Source organism: Pipistrellus kuhlii, unplaced genomic scaffold, assembly GCF_014108245.1.
Source record: "Pipistrellus kuhlii isolate mPipKuh1 unplaced genomic scaffold, mPipKuh1.p scaffold_m20_p_37, whole genome shotgun sequence".
Taxonomy (NCBI): Eukaryota; Metazoa; Chordata; class Mammalia; order Chiroptera; family Vespertilionidae; genus Pipistrellus; species Pipistrellus kuhlii.
Genome location: NW_023425537.1, coordinates 5,147,497 through 5,165,885, shown reverse-complemented (window position 1 = coordinate 5,165,885; position 18,389 = coordinate 5,147,497). Strand labels below are relative to the sequence as shown.

General features: G+C 57.9%; 1 protein-coding gene across 3 annotated transcripts in view; it reads left to right on the top strand.

Moving 5' to 3' along the window:
- The first annotated feature begins 1,167 nt into the window (after positions 1-1,167).
- ARHGAP23 (Rho GTPase activating protein 23) overlaps positions 1,168-18,389 on the top strand; it is a 62,039-nt gene continuing 44,817 nt past the window's right edge. For all 3 annotated transcript variants that reach the window (XM_036461386.2, XM_045570823.1, XM_045570821.1), the window contains exon 1: positions 1,168-1,307. In XM_036461386.2, coding sequence (XP_036317279.1) covers positions 1,245-1,307 — 63 coding nt within the window. In that variant the 5' untranslated portion in view covers positions 1,168-1,244. The remainder of the gene's footprint in view (positions 1,308-18,389) is intronic.

Here is an 18,389-nt window from a genome sequence, read left to right as displayed (position 1 = left end):
ATATAAGATTTAAAAGCAAGTCAGTATCTCCGTCCTCGGGGTCACAGGAGTTGGGATGGCCGTGACCCCTGTCAGAGGCGAGGGGGCGGGGGCTTGGGCCTGGCTGGCTCTCAGGAGCCCGATGGCAGTTGTATGAGGTCTTGCCCCAGAAGGAGTGGGTGATTCCAAAGGATACAGAGTCAGCCTTCCCGCTTCCCTGGCCTGTCTTATCCACATCACACTCCTGTCTGCCTGTAGCCTCTCCCTTCCTTTCTCCATAATCTGCAAACGGCAAGAAGGCTTGGGAGAGAGGTAGGCATGGGCTGTAGGAAAGGGGAGGTAGGAGGGAGGTTAGATAGCAGAGAACACTGCCCCTCAGAAATGAGGGACCGAGGGACTGAGCCTCCAGGCCTGGCCGGAGGGTCTGCTTGGGGACAGAAAGATGAGGGGCTGCTCTTTGGGCCCAGCTCAGAGTGAAGCAGGGCTGCTTGTGCCTGGAGGCCCGAGGGGTCTGGCTCTCACTGCGGCCTGCTGCGGGGAAGGCCTCTGAGCGGCCGGGAGGCCTGAGCCACCGGCCGGCTGGGTGGGCGCCCAGAGGGCTGGGGCGCCTGGCAGCCTCTCTCCTCCAGCCTCTATTCCCGCCTCTGGAAGGGCCTGGGCCCAGACTCGGCCTTGGGAAGGGGGGTGTTCAGCTGAGGGGAGCATGTCCCCCTCCTCCCAAACCCTTGGCCACTTGGGTATCACCATCTCTGTCCTGGTCTCAGCTTCCTTGAGTCTCAGGATGGAACGTTCCCTAAGCTTCTTTCTGTCTTTCCCTCTCCTCTGTCCCAAGTCTTCCATCGCCGTCTCTGACTTTCCTGGCCTCGCTCACGCTTTCTGTGTCTCTGCCTCTGCCTCTGCCTCTGCCTCTGTCCAGCTGCGTCTCTCTCTGCCTCCCTTTCCCTTCTGGCCTCCCTCACTCCCGCTCCATCGGCCAGTTTGTGCCCTGGTCCTCTCTCCCCGGCCGGCACGGGTCGCCGTCTGTTTGGGCCGGTCCCCGGGAGGGCTGGCCCGGACGGTCTCCCCGGGACCACCTCTGGGGCCCAGGCCGAGCTCTGCCCTCCATCCGGCCCCGCTGCCCCCGGCGCCCCGCGGGAGGCGGCGCGTGCGCCCCGTCGGGAGCTGGGGGGGGGGGGGCGGGGGGCGGAGCTCAGAGCGGCCCCGCCCCCGGGTCCCGGCGTGCGCCCCCCACAGCGTCCGGGCCGCAGAGCCGCCGCTGCCGCCCGATGAATGGAGTCGCCTTCTGCCTGGTCGGGATCCCGCCGCGCCCGGAGCCCCGGCCCCCCCAGGTGAGGCGCGGGGTCGGGGCGGGGGGTGGCCCGGGGGCTGCCGGGCGCTGGCGGGGGGCCCGGGGCGCGGCGCCCCTGCTCGGCGGGCACAACCCGGGGCGCGGGGCGCGGGCGCCGGGCACGGCGGGCACGGCTGGCGGGGACGGGACGGGGGGCGGGGGGCGGGGGGCCGGCAGGGGGGCTGGAGAGAGTTGCCCGGGCAGGAGGTCGGGGAGGGGACGGTAGGCCGGGGCGGGCTCGGGGCTGCCAGGGCAGGGGGCAGGGGGCAGGGGGCAGGGGGCACGGGCCGGGCGGCGGTGCCCGGACCCCGGCGGCCGGCCAGGGGGCGGGCGGCCCGCGCCTTTTGTCCGGTTTCCCAGGCGGGGCGCCGCCGCCGCTTCCTCCGCCCGAGTTTTCGTTTTCCGTTGGCGAGGCCCCGGCGCAGCTGGAGCGGGGGGAGGTCCCGGAGCGGGACGCCTGGCCGCGGCGGCCGGACGCCCCCTCCCGCGCCGCACTCGCCCCCGGGGCCCCGGGGAGGAGACCCGGTTCGGGACCCCGGCTGCTCCCGACGCCCGCGGACCGGCTGTGGGTGGGTCCCCGCGGGGCCGGGATTACTCAGCGCCGGCCGCTCTGCTCGGGTCCTTTCATCCGCCAGCTGCGGAGGCCGGGAGGGGCCGGCGGGGCCCGGGTGTCCGTGGGGTCCAGCCCCGCGGCTGAGCCCGGCCGCCCGGTCCCAGAGCTCCGGACAGGCCCTCCCCTGACCCAGCTCCAGGGCTGGACTGTCAGGCCAGGCGGCCCCCGCGGGGAAAAGAAGTTCTCTGGGGGTCTATGTTGGGGTCAGGTCTGGGCTGAGGCCTCCTCCGCTGTTGACGGGGCCGGAGGAAGTGGGGGTGCGCCTCCCAGAGTTGGAGCTGGGGGTCTAGCGCTTTGCAAACTCCAAGCTGCTGAGTGTGTCTCCGGAGCTGGAGGGACGCGTGCTCCCTTCCCCCGGACTCCCCTCCGCCGCTCAGCCAGAGTGCTCCTCATTACAAACTTGAAATTCAGGATGGACAGGGGGTGGGGGTGGAGGTCATTAAGCCTGAGTCTCTTGGATTACACCCCCCCACCACACACACACACACCACCACATGCTTCATCTCCAGTCCTCTGCCATCTCACCCCCACCTTCTCCCGTGGCCTGGCCCGGGGTCCTCCCCTCTGCCAGGGCCACAGGCCCATTCCCAACAGTGGCCCAGCTCTCGCGCTGAGATGCTGTGCTCATCGGCATTCGATGTGAATCTCGATTACATAACGTCATCTCACCTCCAAACCTAACTCAAAGGCCCCAACCTCAGCCTCTTCCACTTGCTCACATGGTGGTTGAGTCCACCATGTGAGCAAGGGGCTAGGAGTTTCCGGTTTCTGCACTCCAGTCTCTCTCTCTGTCTCTCTCTCTGTCTCTCTCTCTGTCTCTCTCTCTCTCTCTCTCTCTCTCTCTCAGAAAGGAAAGGAGAGGGAGATGGAAACATCAATGATGAGAGAGAATCATTGATTGACTGCCTCCTGCATGGCCCCTACTGTAGATTGAGCCCACAACCTGGCATGCGCCCTTGACTGGAACCCAGAACCTTTCAGTCTACAGGTCGATGCTCTATCTACTGAGCCACACCAGCTAGGGCTCCCCAGTCTCCTGATGGGAGCCACACGCTGAGAGCTTTTGGAGGAGGGCGCTATCGGGAAGGTGGCTTTAGAACACCATGGGGGATGGGGCAGGCTTTTGAGGATCCCAGTCCAAGAGAGAGGGCCTGGGCCTGGGGACAAGGCCCTGGGTCTGGGCAGCCTGGGTGTCGTCGGCGGGCCCCCTCCTCAGGCTGACCCTGAGCTCATGGGAAAAGGGAGCAGGAGGCCACTCCGGTCGTCCAGGGGCGCAGCATTTTTGGCGTGAATGGGAGCGGGGGCAAGGGAGGGTGCGGGTACAGAACAGGGCAGTGCAGAAATGGGCAGAGGCACGTATTGCTTCATCCTTCATTGCAGGGATTCTTAGAGGGATCCCCTGGTGTGTGTGGTAAAGAGAGTCCAGAGGAGGAGAATGGAGTAAGTTACAGCAGGAGGGATTGCAGTTAGCTCTTGGGGAGAACTTCCAGGGAAAGGCTTACACACTGCCGCGTCCCAGGCCCGCCTGGGGCATCATGCAGGGAGCTCTCCTCCCCCACAGCGGCTCTGGTAGATTCCGACGGAGCTGGGTTCCAGTGCAGAAATACAGACGGTTCACAGGGGATCAGATATAGTCAAATGAGCATATACATTAGTGCCCCCCAAAATGTGTTTTTAAGGAGGGGGAGTTTCCTTAATAGTACAGCTGGTAGCTAAGACATGGGTAGCAGTTACTCTGGGCCAGCGTTTATATAAATGGCCTCTTTTATTTTTGCAACACAACCACGAGGTGCGGGTACCATCATTCCCATTTTACAGTGGAGGGCACTGAGGCACAGAGAGCTGATAGCTTGAACAAAATCACATCACTCACAGTGGCGGAGCCAGGGTGGGGTCCGGCAATCCGGCTGGAGTCCCTCCTCTCCCCCTGCTGTTCCTCGACTCAGGACCTGCCTTGTCCTGGTGTCATTCGCACCCCAAAGCCGGGTCCATCTTGGACACAACCCAAGGTCAAGGTCAGCCTCTTGGAGCTTGGTTGTTTTTCTTTCAGGCGGGGCAGGGATGGGCGCAAGAGGCCTCAGGGTGACGAGGGCTTAGGTGTCCATGGTTGGTGGGTGGGGAATCAGCTTGTTTACCCCTCTGACCCCCGGGCCCCCCGCCAGCCCAGAGCACTTGGTCACGGTTCGGTTCATTGGTGTTTTCCTGGCCTGTTGGTTCAAAGGTGAGACATTGGCTTGGTCAGGGATTTGGATAAAGCCTGGGCTTAGTTATCCCGCTCTCCCTCCCTCCCCAGAGAGAGCCATGAATAGGGCCTGTGGGAGCTGGCTCTGCCTTTCCCCTCGCGCCCCCACCCCTCCCAACAACCCGCCTTTAGATCCAGGCCCCCCTGTTCCACTTGAAATGGTGCCAGCTCATCAGTAGGGCAGTGCCAGTTCGTGCCAGGCAGGCATCTTCTCCCCACTGCCTCAGTGGGACAGCAGGCTGGGGTGGCCCTGGGACTGGACTCGGGGGCGAGTTTAAAGCCCTGTGGGGAGGGAGCATATTCATCAGCTGTCAGTGTGGGTCAGGACCAGAGGGGTCTTCTCTTTTTAAAAAAATATATTTTATTGATTCTTTACAGAGAGGAAGGGAGAGGGAGAGAGAGTTAGAAACATCAATGAGAGAGAAACATCGATCAGCTGCCTCCTGCGCATTCCCTACCGGGATGTGCCTGCAACCAAGGTACATGCTCTTGACCGGAATCGAACCTGGGACCCTTGAGTCCACAGACCTACGCTCTATCCACTGAGCCGAACCAGTCAGGGCCAGAGGGTCATCTTGTCTCAGTGTGGAAACTGAGGTAGAGAGTGCCCAATGGCAGGCGGCCTGTGAGTGGTGGACTCGGACCCAGGTGCTCCGATTGCCCGGCCCCCAGGCCATGCCTCCCCACGCACCATCGGTTCTGTCCTTCCTGCCCCCCTCGGTGCGGGGTTCTGGGACTGGGCCCAGGAGGGAGAAGGGAGGGCGGAGAGGAGCAAGGACGAGTGGACAATGTGTCCTGTTCATCTCTGTGTCCCTCGTGGCCAGCACAGTGCCTGGCACAGAGCGGGTCCCCATAAATGTTTGTGAAGTGCAGGCCAGGGAGCAGCCTGTCTCTCCTCCCCGCTACCCCTTAGCCTCCCAGGGTACACCGGGCCTCGCTCTGCCCCAGGCATTGTGACATGCGGTCTACAAGTCAGTCTCCCCGACCAGACTGGCATTATTTGAGGGCAAGAAAAATAATAATAGCAACTACTTCCGAAGTGCTTACCACTCTAGGTAGTAGGTGCATTATCATCATCCCATTTGACAGGCAAAGACATTGGCACAAAAAGATTACATGGCTTCCTCATGCCACACAGCTGGTGGCAGGGCTAAGGAGTCGACCCTGCTCTTAACCTCATTCCAGGAAGGCCCAGAGGTGTCCTGTTTATCTTGGTAGCCACAGAGCCTGGCACGCAGTGCTGTTTGTTGACTGACCCAGTGACTGACAAGAGTATGAAAAAACCTCAGAATTTGGTCATCTAACCCCGTGGTCAGCAAACTGCGGCTCATGAGCCACATGCAGCTCCTTGGCCCCTTGAGTGTGGCTCTTTCATAGAATACCACGGCCTGGGCGAGTCTGTTTTGAAGAAATGGCGTTGGAAGAAGTTTAAGTTTAAAAAAATTGGCTCTCAGGAGAAATCTCAGTCGTTGTGCTGTTGACATTTGGCTCTGTGGACTGATGAGTGTGCTGGCCACAGATCTAACCCTGTGGAAGTGGCCGGGATTGGTGTCTTGGGACGGCAGCCGAGAAGTGCATCACCGTGTTCTCTGCGCCAGGAGTGCCTGAGCCAAACCTGGAAAGAAAGGGAGACTCACCCACGCAGGGGCCACTGGGGACCCCAGTCCTCGGGCTTCTCTCTTGCCCTCCCTTCTCCCAGAATTCCAAGGGGACAGTGCTGGGCAGTGGGCACATGGGAAAGGTCTACAGACTGGACTAAAGAAGTCTTTCCTTTTTTCATCTCTCCGGCCCTGACATGTTCAGCTCCATAGTTGGAGAGCCCACGCGTGTTTGGTTTGGGGCAGGGCCGGTCATGGACACCAGTTCTCTCCGCCTCACAGGAAGGGGTGCTCACGGATTTCCAGTCCTAAGCCCTAAGACGGCAGGGTCATCTCCTCCACCTGCTCAGACCTGTGTGCTTCCCCTCTGACTCCCCCTGCTCCCCATGTGCTGGTTTGAATGAACATCAGACTCCATCACTTCATGTACTGACAAAGGCTGGTGGGGGAGCCGGACCGGAAAAAAGAAGACTCCGTGTGGGGTGTGGTCTGCCCCGCATGGCGCCTGGGCACACTGGGAGGAGGTAGGCTGAGTGCCTGGGCCCTGACTTCAGCCTTGCCGAAGTTCAAATTTCAGCCCTACCCCTTGTTCACTCTGTGACCTTGGCCAAGCTCAGTGTTTTGGGCCTCAGTTTTCTTGTCCCTGAAATAATCCCTCCAAAATTGTTTTGGATTAAATGAGGTAATATAGGTAAAGTGGCTGACATCTGTAATCTGCGCTCATAGTAACAACTGTGATTAAACAAACAACCATCAATGGATGGAAATGAGAACAACATACTTTGGGCTCAGTAAAGGGCACCCTCTGTGGTCTGAGTAATCCGAAGACGAAATGAGCTGCCCCTGGAGGTGACAAGGGCCCCAGTCGGAGGAGGTGAGCAAGCCCCGGCTGGACCAGAGAGAATCCAGGCACTGGGTGAGAGGTTGCCTCAGAGAACCTGCCGGGCTCTGCTCTGGGATTAGCGCCGTGTGGTAGGAAATTGGGGACTGGAGAGAGAAATGAGAGGTTCACTGCTGTGCTGGGAGGTTCCTCCGAGGACCGGAGTCCTGGAAGACTTCCTGGAGACGGCGGCCTGTAAGCATGGGCATGGTTCTGATGGGTGGGAGGCCCTTGCAGGCCTGCAAAGGGCTTGGTGGTTGAGGGGCCGTGAGGCTCCAGGACCCTAGTCCTGAAGTCGGCCCCAAGGCTGCCTCACATTCTGGCTACTCAATGGGGCGGGTGTTTGGTGGTGGTGGTGGTGGTGGTCGTGAGGGAGCTGGGAGCTCCCTGTCTCCCCCAGCCCCTAAACGCCCAGTCTCTCTTGGAGGAGGGACCAGGGCTCCTCCCAGTGGCAAAGAGCAAGGGCCTGCAAGGAGCGGAACTGGGGAAAGAAAGACTTCTTATGCCTACTGCGTTTGGGGGCGTCTGGGGTCGGAGGAACAGCGGAGCCTTTGTCCCCAGCCGCGGGAATCTGGCCGAGGAGCCGGCCCTGGGTCTGGCTGGGCTCTCCCAGGCAGGTCCTCTTTGAAGTGACCCTTTCAAAGCTCAGTCTGAACCCCTGGGTGGAGAGACAGCTTGGGGCGGGGTGCAAGGAGGACGGGATGGAAGCAGAGGCGGGGTCTGTGGGCAGCTGCGGGAGGTGTGTGGGCTGGAGGAATGCGGCCAGGCTGGGGCACTGGCAGGAGCTTTGTGGGAGGACGACCAGCCCAGGGTCTTGGCCTCCAGGTGGGGGGTCAGTACCGGGAAGGGCAGAGTTCATTTTGGCCCTGATAAAGGTTCCTTTGGCTCCTGTCATGATTTCTGTCTGATTCTGGGTTCCTAAATTCATAGCTTCTCTCTCTTTTAATATTTTATTGAGTTTTTATAGAGAGGGAGGGAGAGGGAGAGAGTTAGAAACATTGATGAGGTAGAAACATCCATCAGCTGCCTCCTGCACACCCCCTACTGGTGATGCGCCCCCAACCAAGGTACATACCCTTGACCAGAATCGAACCTGGGACCCTTAGTCCACAGGCTGACGCTCTATCCACTGAGCAAACCGGTCAGGGCCTTTCTCTTTTTTTAATTTCCTCAAAGACTGTGAGAGTTCCTTGGGGAGAATGGGGGTGGGGGATGGGAGTGGATGTGGGGCTTAGCCTTGGTAGGAGAATGGGGTAGAGAGCTGAGTCATCAGAGCTTTTCCTGCCCCTGAGAGCCCCCAAAAGGCTGACAGGACGGGCTGAAGTGGAGACTCCCACCCTCCACCACAGAGATTCCATATCTGGATTGTTCTCCAAAAGAGGGAGAGGGGCAGCGGGGGAGGGGGGACAAGAGGGTGGGGAATATGTGGGGGTGAGAGAGGAGTTCCCTAAGAGGAAACAGCTTCAAAAGTTTCAGCTGGTGCCCTGGCTGGTTCGGCTCAGTGGATAGAGAGTGTCAGCCTGTGGACAGAAGGGTCAGCCAGTCAAGGGCACATGCCCAGGTTGCAGGCTCCATCCCCAGTGTGGGGCATGCAGTAGGCAGCAGATCTATGATTCTCTCTCATCATTGATGTTTCTATCTTTCTTCCTCTCCCTTCCTCTCTGAAATCAATAAAAACAAGTTTTTAAAAAAAGTTTCAACTGGAGATAGGCCACCTCTACCTCCCTTCCTCTCCATTTGACTCATGGGGAAACTGAGGCCCAGAGACAGAGGCAGAGGGCGAGGGAGAGGTGAAGCGGGAGGAAGAGGAGGATGGGAGCCAGCTGAGAAGGGAGCACGGGGCGTTGAGTTACAGTCCAAGGGTGGTGGAGAGTCCCCAGTCTCCTGTGACCCCTGTGATTCCGTGGAAGGAGGGTGAGAGGAGTGGGTTTCTGTTAGATTTTGTTTGTTTGTTTGTTGTTGTTTTTTATTGAGGAGTGGACAGTGGAGCCTCTGGCTGCCCAGGTGAGAACCCTGTCCTGATGCTGTTTTCTACACACCAGTCTCTCGGCATCATGGCCTCTCTGTACTTGGGGAGACTCCCCTAAATCTCCCTTCCCTCCTCCCGGGATGTGGCCCTGGTTCCCCTCCCGAGAGGGGGCGGAGGGAGCTGCGGGCCGAGGGCCTGATGGGGCTGAGGCGGGCCTGGTCCTCTCCTGTATCTTGCACTGGCATCTGCAGAGCTGAGCCCTCATTAGTCTAATGAAGCCTTGGTGCTGTGCCCCCTCTGCCCTGCAGCACCTGTGGGGGTGATGGGGCAGCTGAGGTTGGGCCTAGAGACCGGGAGGGGGTGGGATGTCTGTAAGAGGAAGGAGAGCGAGTCAGGAAATGGGGGCCATGCCACAAGGCTAGGGCTGCTGACAGACGGAGGGAGAGGCACACATCTCATCTGGCCAGGGTGGCTCAGTGGGCGAGCATTGACCTATGAACCAGGCGGTCATTTATCCAGGCACATGCCCGGGGTTGCAGGCTCCATCCCCAGTGGGGCCGTGCAGGAGGCAGCTGATCAATGATTCTCTTTCATCACTGAGGCTTCAATCTCTCACTCCCTCTCCCTTCCTCTCTGATAGGAGGGATTCATTGATTGGCTGCCTCCGGTATGCCCCACACTGAGGACTGAGCCTGAAACCCAGGCACATGCCCTGATTGGAACTGAACCCTGACCTCCTGGTTCACAGGTCATGCTCAGCCACTGGGCCACACTTGCCGTGCTGTAATATGTTTGACAGAGGGTGTCAGGAAGTGCTCTGGCTGGGACCGGGTTGGCTCAGTGGATAGAGCGTCGGCCTGCGGACTGAAAGATCCCGGGTTCGATTCCCGTCAAGGGCATGTGCCTTGGTTGCGGGCACATCCCCAGTGGGGGGTGTGCAAGAGGCAGCTGGTCGATGTTTCTCTCTCATCGACGTTTCTAACTCTCTGTCCCTCCCAATTCCTCTCTGTGTAAAATCAATAAAATATATTTTTAAAAAAAGTGCTCTGGACTGGCAGGGTAGATGCAAACCTCAGAACCTGTGGTTACACAATCTTAGTGGGGCTGCTGGGTGGCAGGTAAAACAGAGAAGAACCCCCTGGAGAGCAGGGTTGTCTTTTTCATCCAGATCCCAAGACCCACAGAGAGCCCGAAACTCAGGAAATGAGAGGGCACACGGGAATAATCACCAAGTGAACAAAGGCCGGTTGGCATTAAGATCTGGCTGCTGCCTAGTTTTCCCAGGCACCGAACCTCCAGGCTCTGCAGTCAGGTCCTGCTCCTGCCCCAGGCTGCAATTAGGGTTAGAGAAAGATGGCACTCTGCGGAAGCCGGGCCTGGGAATGTCCTTAATGCTCCTGGGCCACACCCCGTCTCCCAGATAACACTTTCCCTGCACTGTGGGACCCGAGCATCTGGGAGACACTGGCAAGGAAAAGGTCCCAGCGGGGAAGGAAAGGGAGATGTGTGCATCTTTATATATATTTCAGAGAGGATGGGAGAGGGAGTGAGAGATTGAAGCATCAGTGATGAAAGAGAATCATTGATTTTATTAATTTAAGAAAATCCCTTGTGGACCACCAAACTAAGATTTGTTAAGCATCGTGTGGGTGCCAGACCCTCAGCGACCCCAGCCCACGGTTCTGGAATGCAAGAAAAAGGAGTGGGGCTGAGGTTGACTGACTTGTTTGGGGGTACCCAGGGGCAGGGCAGGGCAGGGCTGGGGACTGGGTTTTGGTCTCTAGCCCAGTGTGCTCCCCCCACTGCGGTCACTGGTGAGGAAAGGGGGTCCCCAGGCAGGGCAGGTGCCATTCTGAGGCTGATCTGGCGCTGGGGCGGGCAGAGACGGTGCCTGAGGGTGGCAGGCCCCTGACAGAGAGGGGGCGCGGCCTCCCGGGCACAGGATCGGTGGAATTGGAACCAGGGCCGCTCGGGGCTTGGGAACCGCGGACGCCAGGGAAGCGGAAGAGGGCGGAGGCCCCGCGCTGAGCCGAAGGACAGGGTGGGCGCTCGCTGATCCTGGTTGAGTGCCCATTGGGCACGCGCTCCCAGGCCGGCAAAGACTCGCCAATCAGATACGCCCGCTGCTCCGCATTTGCATGACCACGCCCCCCCTCACTCCGGCCACTCAGGCTTCGCCCCGGAGCCTGCCTCCTCCGGCTCCGCCCCTTTTCAGGCCCCGGGGGCTCCCGGGCTGGCGCGGGAGGCGTTGGGGCGGGAAGAGGGGGCGGGGGCGGGGGCGGGGGGCTGCGGGCGGACGGGCGGACGGGCGGACCGCGCTGCCAGCCTGGCCGCACTATTCATAGCTCAGGGCTGGCGTGGTTCGCATACTTGGCGTTTCTCACGTCTGGCTGGCCCGAAGCTGTCGCCACTTTGCGCTCCTCCCTGCCTCCTCCCTCCTCCCCTTACCCCCTCCTCCCCCTGCTTCCCCCCTACCTTCATCCTCTCTGCCAGTCTCCTAGAAGCCTGGAGTCCGAAGTAGGAAACTGAGGCCGTGAGAAGGGGCGCGCCTTTGGGCCGGGCCTCCCGGGAGAGCCTGGAGGGAAGGAGGCGGTGGCCGGAGCCTGGGCTCTGTGGGCAGACAGACCCCAGACAGACCCACCTGGTCCTGGGCTTGAATCGGAGCTGCCACTCGCTGTGGGACCCTGGCAAGCTCCTTAGCTCGCAGTCCGGAAGTCCACCGTCTGTCCGGGAAGCTTTTCAGAAGTAGTCAAACCGAGACTTAGAGGATAGGGATCCGTCAAGAGAAGGTCAGGGAGGGGAGAGACAAGGTTTTATTCTGGAGAGAGGGGACTGTGGATGTGGTGGGCCAGCCCTGAGTGGACCCCAAGGACTTGGCCAGCTGGACTGAGGGGACCGAGGACTGCAAAGGAGATTGAAGCAGCTCCCCCACTCCCACCCTTATCCTTATTCCAGCACCCCCACTTTCTGGACCTGGTCCCACTGAGGAAGGGGTAGGATGCAAAAAAAAAAAAATTAGATAAAGATCTGAAGCAGCCCAGGCAGACACCTCCCAGAGGCTCGCTCTGAGGAGAAGCTCGCCCATCCCTTCACAGTCAGAAATGGTAGGCCCAGCGCCCACCTTGTGCCAGGAGCCGGGGATCTGACACCAGCAAAGCAGCCGGTGCCTGCCTTCCAGAACTCAGCCCTGGGGTAGGGTAGGAAGAGGGTCAAAATAGCCTCATAAGTTTATAGACTCCAACTCAAGAGTGTGTGAGAGGGGGCAGAGGGGCCAGGCCTGGTTTGGGGCCCAGAGGAGGTGTCTCTGGGGAAGTGACTTTTTTTTCTTTTCTGAGAAATGTAGGGTGGGTAGTAGTTAGTCAGGGTGTGTGTTGGTAAGGCAGGAAGGGAGCTGGGGGAGAGAAACAGCATTCCAGAAACAGCATGTGCAAAGGGCCTGAGGCTGGAAGGGTGCCGGGCCCTCACAGGAACAGGAAGGAGGCCGGGGTAGCTGGAACACAGAGGGAAGGGGTGCGGTGGGTGTGTGCCAGCCTGGAGGCATGTCCCACGGAGTCTGGTGGTCATAATGTTAGAGCAACCAGTCTGGACTGCCAGGGGAGTGATGGCAGCTCGTGGCAGAGCAGTGGACACGGTGAAGTGGAAAACAGAGTTTGCTCTGATGGGTGGAATGGAGGGCTGGGGCCATGTCACCTCCCATTTATCAGTTCCCCAAATGCTTCCCCAGCAACTTTGTCAGGCTGCTAGCCCCAGCTTTATTTTGTAGCTAAAGAAATAAGAAAACCCGAGTGACCTAGCTGGAAAAGGTCACATAGCTGGGAAAGGGCTAGGGCCAGCACCAAGGGCAAGTGTGACCCTTTCTCTCCATGTCCGCCTTCTCGATGCTGGGACAGTGACCTCTCTCTGCTCCTGTGGGCTAGCCCAGCATTTCCTACCTAGCACTCGACTGGGGCTTGGAGGCAAGGGGCCAAGATGGTGTGCGTGCGTGTGTGTGTGTGTGTGTGTGTGTGTGTGAGACAGAGAGAGAGAGAGAGAGAGAGAGAGAGAGAGAGAGAGAGAGAGAGAAGAGGCTGTTCTGCTCTTAAATGAGGTCATGCATCTGCAGCCTGCCTGGCATATAGTAAGGACTCACCAACTATTAATACGGGGCCAGGCAACTGGTGAGGGGTAGGAGCTGGGGCTGAAGGCAATCCCATCTGTCCTCTCCTGACCCCAGAGCCCAGCCCAGAAACCGCCTCAGCTCCCTGATGGGCACGAGCCAGGGGAGGCTGTCCCCGCAGAGCAATCTGTCCCCTCCGCCCTCCCGCTGCCTCCGGGGCATCGTGGACTGGGTGAGGGAGAGGCTCAGCTCCCAGGCGGGGTGGAGGGATGACCTGGGCAGGCTGGGCAGGGCCTGGCTGAGGGGGTGGGTGGTTTCAGGGGTGGGGCTGAGAGCCTCTCTTCAGAGGGAGCCCCGGGTGCCCTGAGGGAGACTTTCGGAATCTGCAGAGGCCTGCCCTGGGAGGAGATGTGGTCTCAGCGTGACTAGGACTGCGCTCTCCCCTGAAAAACAAAACAAAACAAAACAGAACAACAGCGGGTGCACCTGCTGCCTTTGCCCAGGTGGTCAGACAACAGGCAGACATTCATAGGGAGAGCCACTCCCAGAGTCCTCCCCCCCTCCTCCCGGCTCCGCTGAGGTGGGCTGTCTCGGAATGGATGTGATGATCTGGGAGAAGAGTCATTGTGTGCATTCTCCTGCCTCCAGGAGTGACTGCCCTTAACTCCGTCTAAGAGGCTGTAGCCTCTCTCCAGAGCCCCCTGAGCGAAGGGAGAGCCTTCCTAAGGTTCCGCAGCCACCTGCTCCCCTGGAGGAGATGGAGGGGGTGGTCCTGGGTGTGGTTGGGGCTGAGGGGCTTGGAGGATGCCCTGAGGCAGGGTGAGGGAAGGACGGCCGTGGTGTGCTGTGCTGGGCCAGCAGGGGGCTCTGCTGCACACGGGACCTGCCTGCTCTCTGACAGGACCGCCTCCTTCAGGGGGCAGGCATGTTTGTCTTGGAGTGTGCGCCCAGGAGAGCATGTGGGAACAGGAACTGGCCCGTGTGTGCGCACCCGTGTGTGTGTGTATGTTATGGGTGTTTTGTAGGCTTAGCATAGACGTGTGCGCTGTGCGGGGTCAGCCCTCAGGGGGCAGGGACCTCACCTTCGCCCAGCTTTTGTAGGAAAGTTCTCCCAAGGTCCTGACACCACGGGCTAGGGCCTCCCCAGAGTCGGTGCCTCCGACAGGTCAGCCTCTGACAGATGGAGGTCCTCATCGATGCCAAGGACCTACGGCATCAGAGTTCAGACTCCCTGCAGCCCAGAGCTCCCCTGTGCAGGGAGTAGGAGGGCCTCCAAAAGTGACAATCAGGGCTCTGAGAGGCAGGGAGAAGGGTGGGAAGCAGAGGCTGCCAGCTGCCCCGGACAGTCTCTGGGTGGGCTTGCTTCTGGCCCCCAATGGGAGATTTATTCACTTGTTCTATCTGCTTCCAACAAGAGTTTTTTGTTTTTTATTCCCATTTGAATTCTGATCTTGCCATTTTTTTTTATTGCGGTAAAATATATATAACATAAAATATACCTTTTTTTGTTGTTGTTAATCCCTCACCCCCCCCCTCGCAATCACCGCACAGTTGTTCGTGCCAATGAATTCTTTCTCTTTTTTTCTTTTTTGCTCAATCCCTCCACCCACCTCCAGTCCACCCCCATTCCCTGACAGCTGTTAGCCTGCTCTCTGTTTATGAGTTTGTCTCTATTTTGCACGTTAGCTCCGCTGGTTCATCAGATTCCACATACCAGTGGAATGGTACGGTGCTTGTCTTTCTCTGGGCTCGTTTCACTTAGCATAGTGCTCTCCAGGTCCACCCATGCTGCTGCAAAGGGTAAATTTCTCCCTCTCTCTCTCTCTCTCTTTCTCTCTCTCTCTCTCTCTCTCTCTCTCTCTCTCTCTCTCTCTCTCTCTCTCTCTCTCTCTCTCTCTCTCTCTCTCTCTCTCTTTACAGCTGATTAGTATTCTGTTGTGTAAGTGTACCATAGCTGTTTTAGCCGCTCCTGGGCGGATGGGTGCTTGGGGGACCACGTTTTGTTTATCCATTCTTCGATGGATGGACATCTGGGTTGTTTCCACCGCTTGGCTTGTGAGTAACACCGCCTTGAACATGAGTGTGCACATATCTGTTTGAGGCCCTGCTGTCTTATCTTTCGGGTACAGAGGCGAAAGTGGAATTGCTATGTTTAATTTTTTGAGGAACCACCATACTGTTTTCCATAGCAACAGCACCATTTTGCATTCCCACCAGCAATAGCATAAGGGTTCCAATTTCTCCACATTCTCACCATCAACAAATAGCTATTGAGAGCCTACTGTGTGCAAAGCATGCTAGTAACACAAACCTATACCTGAAAGTCCAGTAGCTCCTGTCCTTTCGCAGCTCTCAGCCTGCTGAGGGAGACGCAGGCCATGCCCCTGAGCCGTCGTCTCCCATCTGAGGTGAAAGACATTGGCCGTGACCTCTGGGAGACCCTACACGGGGAATATGGGGCAAAACAAACAAACAAACAAACAAACAACAAACAAAAAAACCCAACCCCGCTGGAGGGCGCTCCCAATCCGAGGGAGGAGGCAGAGGCCCTCTCTGGGGGGAGTCCCAGACAGACCAGAGACCGGAATGGACACATGGAGGCACGCATGGAGGCATGCGGGGCTGCTGAGTGGAGTAAGTCGGGGGTTGGAGAGGGCTTGTGGCCACGCTGGCCTGCAGTTGCCTAGGCAATGGCCCTGCTGTTTACTTTGTGGCTGGCTCTAGACTCACCCTTTTCCTCAAGTGCTCATTTCCCACCGTGGGGAAAGATGCTGCTCTGGCGTCCTCCCTCCTGAGGAGGAAATGGGCTCTCTTGCTGGGAAAGGCCCTGCCAGCCTGGCACTTTTGCCAGGTTCCTTGCCCGCTGAGAGCAGGCCCCGCCCTGGTGTCTCACGTCGCCCACCTCTCCCCACTCCCACAGGACCTACAGGACAGGCGCTGGTCCCTGCCAGGGAAGGGGGCTCCCGAAGGTTCCTCTCAGCTTGGGGAGCATTGGGGCATGTCGGAGCCTGCGGGGGGCTGGCAGGGGGAGGTGGCCGTGATGCCCACATGAGGGGGTTCACCTGGCTCTGGGCAGATCTCCCTGCGGGTCTGCATGTGTCACCGCATCTTTGTGTACCTGTGGCTGAGTTGTCTGCATGTCTCAAAGTGAGTGTGGCTGGGCGTGTGAGACTATGAATATCCAAAAGACAATCCAAACAGCTTGCATTGACCTTGAGGGCACTATTCTAAGTGAAATAAGTCACACAGAGAAAGACAGGTACTATGTGATCTCACTTAGACATGGAATCCTAATAAAAAACACTCCAAACCAAAACCCCACCAAGCTCATAGAGGACGGATTGGCGGTTGCAGAGGCTGGGAACGGGGGCTGGGGGGGGGGGGAGTAAGGGAGTAAGGGGGGTATTGAGGGAGTTGGCCAAATGGTGAAGGAAGTCAAAAGGTACAAACATCCAATTCTAAAGTAAGTCATGGGGATGTAGTGTTCCGCATGGCAACTATCTGTTAATAATACAGTGTTACATATTTGAAATTGCTAAGAGAATAGATCTTAAACGTTCTTATCACAACAACAAAACATTCTGTAACTACAGATGATGACAGACGTTAACCAGACTCATTGTGATCATTTCACAATGCACACACATTTTGAATTATTATGTTGTACATCTGAAACTAATATAATGGTGAATATTAATTATATCACAATAAAATATTTTTTAAAAATATATTTTATTGATTTTGTACAGAGAGGAAGAGAGAGGGATAGAGAGTTAGAAACATCGATGAGAGAGAGTCATCGATCAGCTGCCTCTTGCACACCCTCTACTGGGGATATGCCTGCAACCAAGGTACATGCCCTGGACCAGAATCGAACCCGGGACCTTTCAGATCCCAAGCTGACGCTCTATCTATTGAGCCAAACCGGTTTCAGCACAATAAAATATTTAAAATATATATATATTTATTGATTTCAGAGAAGAAGGAAGAGGGATAGAGAGATAGGAACATCAATGATGAGAGAGAATTGAACCTGGGACCCTTCAAACTACAGGCTGATGCTCTATCTACTGAGCCAAACCAGATAGGGCACAATAAAAGATTTTTGTTTTTAAATAAAGGGAAAACAACAACAAAAATCTTGCATTTATTGAATCCCTACTATGTGCCCAGGGCCTGTGTGTGTGTGAGCTAGAAATTAGTGCCATTCCCATGTGGTCTGTGAGAAACCGAAGCTCAAAGAGATTCAGTGACTGGGGAGGTCTCACAGCCAGAAAGAGGTAGAGGCGAGACTCAGACCTGCCTGCCTCCAGGGCTGCAGACTCATGTGCTCGGCCCTGGACCGCGCTGACACTGAAGAACTAGGTGATACTGATCCTCCTTGAGATGACAGTGATATTTCTGGCACTGCAATTGCTCCCCCGCCTTCTCCTCCACCCCCCCACCCCCCGCCAGCCTTCCTTGGCTCTGGCCCAGTGTAAGGGTGGGAGAGGAGTGTCATGACTACCCCAGCTCAGGGCGAGCTTGGTCCTGGAGGGGAAAGCATGCGTCTGGAGAGACTGAGCTACGCCCTGTCCATGGCCCATACCAAGCGCTCCGGGCCCAGGGGTACCGGCACGCGGAGGGAGAGAGCGGGGAGACTCGCAGGCTTGCCGGGCCGGCTCCTCTGCTCGGCCTGCCGGGGCATGTCAGGATTGTACACAACCGGCGCTGGGAACCAGGCATCTGAGTGGGGCAAAAGGGTGGAGGAGGACCGAGGGGGCAGCTGCCCTTGAACGAGGAGACTGGGTCAGGGGTTGGAGGCCCAGGCGTGGGAGGGCAAGACGCAGTGGGTATGGCATTGCCGGCACGCCTGGGACGGAGGGAACCGGCGGCGGATTCGCTGCCTGGGTGTGAGGCTGTGGGGTGGTTACCGATCGCGTTTGGTGCTATGTGACCGCTGTACGGATGGGGCGAGTTGAAACTTCTGAAGTGCCTGTTCGTTCTCTTGGGGTGGGAGGTACTGTTTGTCTCCTGATCTGGGGCCTACAGAATCGACCCCAAGTCCCTCTCTCTCACTTCACCAGCCCTCCCAAGGTGTCAGTTTTCCCCCTGGTATCCTCTGACCTTGGGCCCCAGGACCCTCTCCTCGTCCTGCTCCTCCAGCCTCAAACACCCTCTGGTTCAAGGGCTGACCCGGGAGGCTCCTGGCCCCACCCTCAAACACACTGTCCTCTCTCCGGGAGAAGAGGCCCCGAGCCCCTGATGAGGCCCCCAGACTCTGTTGATATGGAAGTTTCCATTTGCTCTGGATGAAGGCAGCTGGCTCTGGCCTGACTCTGGACCTGGGGGGCCCCTAACATTTCTCCAGCTGGGGTGCTAATAAGAAGTCTAAGGTGTGCCCTCGTCTTATTCTCCCAGGCGCCCGGCACTGGCACAGCATCTGGCCCACCGTAGACGCTCAGGCACGGCTGTTGAAAGGGTGAACAGGAGGGAAATGGAAACAGGTCTGACTCAGGCTTTAGAACTTGGGGATCCGGTCCCAGCTCAGTAAAAGTGAAGCTTTGAACCAGTCGCTTTTCCTCTTTGTGCCTCAATCTCTACATCTGAAAAACGGGTATTAAAATTTTCCTGGACATCCATTTCTTAGGATAAGGGTCCAATAAGATAAAGCGAAGTGCTCTGAAGCAGTAAGAGATGACTATC